General features: G+C 42.3%; 1 protein-coding gene across 3 annotated transcripts in view; it reads right to left on the bottom strand.

Annotated features, from left to right (window-relative positions):
- Positions 1-662: 662 nt before the first annotated feature.
- The window catches only part of MYH15 (myosin heavy chain 15), a 67,272-nt gene continuing 60,170 nt past the window's right edge, over positions 663-7,764 (bottom strand). For 2 of the 3 annotated variants that reach the window (XM_030582152.1, XM_030582142.1), the window contains 4 exons: positions 6,170-6,340; positions 5,504-5,608; positions 4,637-4,732; positions 3,806-3,967 (listed from right to left, as the gene is read on the bottom strand). In XM_030582152.1, coding sequence (XP_030438012.1) covers positions 3,806-3,967; positions 4,637-4,732; positions 5,504-5,608; positions 6,170-6,340 — 534 coding nt within the window. Of the gene's footprint in view, positions 1,286-3,805; positions 3,968-4,636; positions 4,733-5,503; positions 5,609-6,169; positions 6,341-7,764 lie in introns of those variants that run through there. The other variant, XM_030582134.1, reaches the window with a different exon arrangement.

Below are 7,764 nucleotides of genomic sequence, written 5' to 3'. Positions count from 1 at the left end.
GAGCAATAGGTGAATCTCCCTGTGTGGGTTCCCATGCAGTTTCCTCCTCATCTCTGACCAAGACCCTACCACCTCTGTATACCCATGGATGCTTCCCTAGCTCAATTACCTACTGTCCACAGTCAGTTCATGGTGGTCAGGGCCGGCTTTAGGAAGTGCGGGGCCCAATTCAAACATTTTCGGCGGGGCCCTGGCAGGGATGACTTAAAGTGGAAAAAAAAAAGCCTTTCATTTCTTTCATGTATTATTTACTTGCCATAACTATATAAATAATAAAATTATATATTATGTACATTGCATCATATATGCTGTTAATTGGCTATTAATGACTGCCATTTCACATGTGTGGGTCCTCACCACTCCCTAGGGGTGTGCACATGTATTGGTCCCAGCTGCTCCCCGCCCCCCCTCATTGAACCAGGTGTGCAGGGTTACTGCCCTGGAAACATGGAGCCCTGGCCGGAGAACGGCAAAGCCCCACTGCCCCACTCTCCTGGCTGGAGCCCTGGCCGGAGCACGGCAAGCTCCGCCGCTCCGGCTGGAGCTCTAGCTGGGAGAGCGGGGCTGTGCCGTGCTCCTGCCGGCACTTCGCTCAAAGAAGCGGGACCATGGAAGACCCCAGAGCAGACCGCAGCTGGGGACCGGGGTAAGTTAAAAAAAAAAATTAAAAAGGTGCCTAAAGCACAGGGCCCGATTCCCCGGAATCGGTCGAATCGACCTAAAGCCGGCCCTGATGGTGGTGGGCTCCCATCACAGCTATGATGAGCCAAAGCCTTTAGTAGCCCACATTCACAGCCATGGGAAGTCAAGATGATGAGCTGAAGCTGAGGTTTCCAAGAGGAGAGCAGGGGAGGGAGGGTTAGGAGTTTTGTCAGTCTCTGCTCTGACCTGAAACTGGTATGGGACTGTGGCTGACATGATGGATGTAAGTGGCATAGGGCCATAAATGTGGAAGGCTGTCCCCTGCACATGGTCACTTTAAAACTCTCTGTATGAAGAATGTTAACTGCGGGGGAGGGAGGGAGAGAGAGAGAGTGTTTTTGCATTACTAACAAGATAATGAGCAGGGCAATCAGCAGGATTCAAGTAGTTTTTTGAGCTCTGGGACCAGGCCTCAACAAGTGTAAGGGAAAGAAAAACACTGCAAAATCTGGTCTGGGTTTTCATTTCATTTTTATTTCTTAAGGTGCCTATTCTACTTCAACTGCGTAGCTCATCAATTAATATGAAGCATCAAACACTGTTCAGTCTTCAGTGCACAGTATACTCACTCCTCTTCATGAACCTGAAATGTGATTTTTGTGAGAGAGACAGTATGATCAATTAAGAATGAAAATGTTTACATAGTTTCTTAAAGAGTAAATTCTCAAGTATCAGACAAAAGCTTCTATTCCCTTTCACTCATTGTATTAACAAATTCTCACTGGCATAAGCATAAACTGGCTTAGCGTTCTTGAAGTCAGTGGTGCTATACTGATTTCCACCAGCTGAGAAAACTGATCAGTTTCTTGTCATGATACTATTGTGTATGTTATTAACAGTTTATGAATTTCATGCAGCACTGTTAGGAGGTACACCACGGTTCTGTGGCAATATAGTCCATTCTACTAAACTGTTCTTGCTAAGGGTTTGTCTATATGAACACTTAGTTTGCAGCAAGCCGGGGTGTATGTGTATCCATCACTACCTTACTGGGCACTAAGTGTGTGAACTTTGCTGCCGTGCTCCTTAGTGCTTTTTGATCTTTCCCGCTGTGAAATGGGAGTAGATCAAAGTGCACTAGGGAACTTTAGTGCACGGAGAGGCACCAGTCATTTCAACCATGTCACTCCCCTCTTAGGATCCCTCTGTTGGCTACTTCATATAACTCAGGCTTAGCAGCTTCAGCGTTCCACATAATGCTGCCCTGTCCTACTTATCTGAGCTTGTCTTGCTGCACGGTGCCCTGCTGTTCTACATAGGTTCTTACATTGCACAGCACTCATCACTGTAGCATCTGAGCACCTATCAGTAGTTCAGTAAGCAACGTGACTGGTGGCTGTCACATGTTTCTCATCCTCTCCTGAGAGAGAGAAGCGTGTGAAAATGGAAGCATCTGCTGCCTCTCTTCTGCGAGTGTTCCCACCCTCAGCCACCCATCTGTCAACGTCTCATATCAGCGCCTCCATGCCTTTTTCCACACTGCCTCTCTGCACGGCACAGACTTACTGAGCTTAGCTAGAAGGCCTTTACTATCCCAGCATTTAAAGCCCTCTTGAAGATCCACATTTGCCACGTGCCTTATAGTGAATTAGCTCACAAGGAAAACTGTACCCCATTCTCCCAAACCTCTGTTTATTTGTTCTCAGACTGAGCTTCTTAAGGCTGGAAAAAGATACTTGTCTATCAGTGGTTGATGAATGCAAACAATGGATGCTGCTATTAATAATTAATATGACTCAAATTTTAATTTAAAATTATGTGTAGTAGTGTATATTATAATAATTTATAAGATTAAATGAAACACAAGATGGATTTTAATAAATCTATGCAACAAGTTGGCTTTGTGTGTAACATGAATTCATGGGACTGGAAGAACTTGCACATTCACCAGAAAAATGCACTTTCAGAAACTAGTGAGTGAATAAACCGCCCCCCCAAGTTTAATTTTTTTTTAATAAAGCTACACAACACTGAGGAAGCCACATTTTCACCAATAATTTCAGGACCAGCACAGGGCCTAAAGTATAGGACGCCAGATCCTTAGCTGGCGTAGGGCAGTGTGGTTTCATCGTCGAGAAAGGTATACCAATTTACACCACTGGAGGACCTAGCCCAATATGATTTACTGTGGTATGGGCAAGCAAAGGAAATTAGAAAAATCTTGCCACACAATGGATATCATAACAGAAAGGAGAGGGTGATTGCATAAGGTCTCCTTTTTAAGTTCTGGGTGGAGAAGAGGTTTTCTTTGTCCCATCATGGCTGGGATTGGTCTCCCAAGGCAAACATTTCTAAAATCTTGAGCCTCAGAGTTTAGATTATGCCTCCAAGTCAAGTGGACAACAAAATAAAGATCATTCCAACTCCTTGTTCTATGCCCCGTATGTTCATGAGCATACTTGTACCTGTTACCATTTGAGCAATCAAAGGCTCTCTCAATCTTAACTGCAGGTCACACCACATCCCTAAAGGTAAGTAATTTGGAACCTTTATTCAATAGCTTGGTGATAAGTTATCTTTACTCCAAATACAAACCTACATACAAATATTAATAAAATATGAATAACTTAGAGTGTCTATACAGCCAATCATAACACCCCAAACCACAAATGTTCCACCCAACTCCAAAAGCTATCACCCCCACACTGAAAGTGCAGTTTCAAGATAAAGGTGCAATTGTGTGTAACCAAAAAGATCTGCCAGTGCCATAATACACAGGCTGCAGTTTATTGTGGAAGAGGCCCTATAGGACAGATAGAAATCCATGTTACATTATGAGAGATGGTTCTTTTGAATACCCACTATCAAAGATTAGTTTGATTATGTTTAGCAAAAACCTCTCTTTGGGTTGCAGCTGCTTAAGTAACAAAGTTTGTACTAGGATATATTAAGGACATGTTTCTTGGGCAGGTTATAAGGTTCAGGTTACTCTCCCAAAGTTTTTCCATAATGTAAAAAAATAGAAGGCTGCATTGAAAACTCATATTTCGATCTGGTTCAAATTTATGATATGGAATAATTTTGCTATCTACCTTTGTAGAGCTGTTCTGATCAGTTCTTCCTCTGCAAGTATGTGTGCACATGTTAGTGTGCGGAGACTCACTTATTCTGCAGAATAACACCATACCTTTTTTATCCCAATATCTCTTGTCTTGGTCCTCAGTTTATTAACTTGAGATTCAGCTATTTCAGCCCGTTCTTCAGCATCATCCAGCTCATGCTGCTGCTTCCTGTACTTTGCAAGATACTGATTGGATTGTGCTTCCTGGTAAGACAAAGGATTAGACACATTTTTTCCCTGAAGGTTTGAAAATTGTGATCTTCAGTATCAGGCAAGGTTCAAGTGTGTGAGACTAAGCGGCAAATATGTGTGGGGCTTAACCAACCTTTGTGATGCAAACATTTAGTCAAATGTTTTGCTGGTTCTAGCAGTATTCCCCATTTTAAGGGAAACTCTCAGGATGGGAAAAAACCCTTTCAACATGGAACTACGTTACAGGAATTTTTCAGTGATCACTGATTTAGCGGGTTAACAGAATGTCATGAAAAGTTTCACTTTGATTGATCCAACCCCCTTGCCCAGGATACAAAGAAAGACAGTCCCTGAAAACTATATCCATACACAACACCAAGTACAAGCTGCTTAAGATGGAATGGGTAGGGAGTGCACAGTGTAAATCAGCACCACGTAGATCTTCTGCTAGGATGAATATATTTAATAAAACTGCTAAATGATTTTTAGTATATGAAGGCCCCGAGACCCAGATCCTCAAAGGTACTGAGGTGCCTAACTCTCATTGGTCTTAATGGGAGGTGCCTAAATGTCTCTGGGGATGTGGGCTCAAATGACCATGGATGCAATTGTAAGTGAGGGCATGACTTGATTAAATAAATAAACAAACAATTCCATGTCACAACTGTTCCTGTCACTTACAGCTTCCTCAGCTTGATGCTTATAGCTTTTCACTTTTAATTGCAGCTTATCGATCAGCTCCTGCATCCTGGTCAGATTCTTCTTATCTTCCTCTGCCTACACCAAGCAAACAGAAAAAAAAATGTTTTAGTGATATGTAAAGGCAGAAGGTATGAGTATGTCACAAACCAAGTAAGTTTTGTGAGGCAATTATTTCTATCACATTGGAAATTTAGGACTTTGAAACAAAACAGTTCAATTAGTATCACTATGTATAGAAATAAGAAAAAAAAATTCTAGTGGATTGATCAAGGATATGTATTTGTTTCAACAGTAAAAGCAACACTGAGCAGTGGAAAGAACTATCAGGAAATATATTTAGAAAGTATCAAGTATAGTGATACAGACTCCTTAATGGATAATGCAGAGATGATGAAGGGCATTTCTACTCTATAGAATAAAAATGGTACTCCAGTGCAGATCTTCTCCCTGTGCATGTGGAAGCATCTCTTTTTATTCCAGTGACAAAAGTAAGTTTAATCTATTTTATTCTGGTTAGCAGGGTCAACACCTGAGTGAGAGAGCTGGAGTCTCCTTCTCATGCATCAAGAAAAATGGTACCTGCAGCTGCTCCTCAGCAGGTTTAAAAAGCACCGTGTTAAAAATGCCAACACTCCAACTACACTAGATGAACAATTGTTTAGGTTAATTGAGGTAGCATTGGAAAGTGTTTTTCTAAAGTTCACTAGCATAGACAAAGCTTTCAGCAATGCTGATTTCCACTGGGAGAAGGATGCAGTTCAAGACTGTTTTTGAAAGAAAACATTTCTTCCGGGGACCCACAGTTTAGTATAATACTTAGAAGGACTGGGGTTTTTGCTCCAGTACCTGATAAGTCAACTCCTTTATGCGTCTCTCATATTTGCGGACTCCTTTCTGGGATTCTGTATTGCGACGGAGTTCATTCTCGAGATCATTTTCCAGCTCCCGTACCTGCAAGAGAAGAAACATGACGCAATTCCACGTTTAAACATCAAGTAGTTTAATTTACAGTTTAAGTGACATTCATCTTTTGTCACATATCTCCAAGTCTGTGCTTCAGCGGTAGATCAAAATTGCCATGCAGATGTTGCTTTTCTACCTGGTTTATTATGTATTTTTATTACATAATGGTTATATGGCACTAGCGGTTCCAATCAGGACTGACACCCCAACACATTAGATATTGTACAAACACAAGCTAAGCTGGATGCATAAAGGCTTTTGCCGTTTTCAGACTTTTATTTTAAGCATGGGCTTTATCATATACTTGGTGTTGTCTACAACAACCGCATTGCTATGCCAACCAAGTTAGGTGATAAAAGGGAAAGATGGATCCATGGCTTAGGTGTGATTCTTAAAAGAGCTTACTCTTAATATAATATCTAAAGAGTTCTTAGATGGTCCCTAAGCGAAGGTCAGAAGTGATTGTGTCCAGAGAAACCATTTTGTCTGAGTTTTATGAAGTATTTGGAAGCAGGCGACTGTGGCCTATACACAGGACAGAAAACCTACCCTGGATTCCAGCTTTTGGATCTGCTTCTTGCCACCTTTCAGTGCTATTTGCTCTGCTTCATCCAGTCTTTTCTGTAGATCTTTAATAGTCTGTTCCATGTTCTTTTTCATTCTCTCCAAGTGGGCACTAGTATCTTGCTCCTTTTTAAGCTCCTCAGCCATCATTGCTGCCTAAAATAAAACATCACAGTGAGATCTGTTGGACTGTGGAAGAGGCTCGTAAGAGAAGTGAGGGAAGCCCCACTGTTTGTCATTTACACTGGACTGAACAAAGTACTAGAGGGTACTCTGTATAGAGTTGTCTTTCACAGGCAGATTTGACGGACAGACAATGTGACCTAATAAGTCTGTTCCATCTCTCTTCTAATTCTGTGATTTAAGATCTAGCTTCTTACTTCAATACCTGTATGTGGCTTTCCTGTTGAGTAAAGCTGGGCCATTTGTAAAAAGCGACAAAGAGTCCTGTGGCACTTTATAGACTAACAGACATATGGAGCATGAGCTTTCATGGATGAATACCCACTTAGTCAGATGAATGCCATTTGTTACACACATTTTATCCAGGCTGTACTAAAAATGATCTGGATGCAATACTTGTGAAAGTTGCTGAGCCAATAGGCCTGAAAGACCAATTCTCTATTTATCCGTAGCACAAGTAGAATCTGAGTTTCCCCAGACTGTGCCATCAGTGACCGGGAGGCACCACATCTAGGGACAAAGAGTTCAGAGGCCATGTCCTATTGTGTTTTGGGTCTTTCGGCTGACATTGTTAATAGCGGTGCAATGAGTCTACTTCTGAACAGACAGATATGATAACACCAAGGTCCATCAACATATTATGGATAGGTCACTGAACCGCCATCAGAAGGTAATAACTGGGCTGGAGCTGAACTGGTGACATCTTCCACCTCTTAAGGAGATAGACCAGCTGAGGAACAGTTGGGAAGAAGATACAGGAGGAACTTCCTCCAGGAATTCTGGGTGTACAACTCATGGGGACTCAACACTGTGAAACCTGGGTCCCTGGATTTCATATTGTTTGCTGATATAACCATCTAGCAACATTGATTTCTCCAGTTCTGCTGGAGCTGAAACAACACTAGCTTGACTGCTTTGCTCTCCAAGAGAGGTCTTTGATCTCTTTTCTCTTGACCATAAGTCTTGTGCTGAGAGTATTGTCATGTGGGTCCTACATCTCTGGATGGCATCTGACTTTCAAGTTACTCTTTTGGGAATCTGGAATGTTGCCCCTCCCCCACCATCAGAGCCTTTCTTCTGATCTACGCAGCTGCCAAGTGGAAGTTGGTGGGTGGGCTCCCAACTGGCTCAGCTTGTCCAGATGGAAAGATCTGTTGGAGGTGACATGATCCAACCCAGAGTTTCAGGATCAGCAGATGTGCCCCTTCTTGGAGAAGAGAAATTGAACAAGGAGAAAATGTTTCTCTTTTCTGCACCAGGGCAGCATTAACCTCCTTCAGCTATCTCTGGAGCCCACTGAATAACATTTTCCCCCCTTCATAGCCACAGAAATGGAAATTCAGGGGCAGTGAAGTGTTGTCAGAATATGGTGCTACACCTGCAAAAAGAACAAGCAG

The sequence above is a fragment of the Gopherus evgoodei genome, chromosome 1 (genome assembly GCF_007399415.2).
Source record: "Gopherus evgoodei ecotype Sinaloan lineage chromosome 1, rGopEvg1_v1.p, whole genome shotgun sequence".
In the NCBI taxonomy this organism is placed as follows: Eukaryota; Metazoa; Chordata; order Testudines; family Testudinidae; genus Gopherus; species Gopherus evgoodei.
The sequence above is the reverse complement of the archived record's forward strand: the minus strand, read 5'-3'. Positions and strand labels throughout refer to the sequence as shown.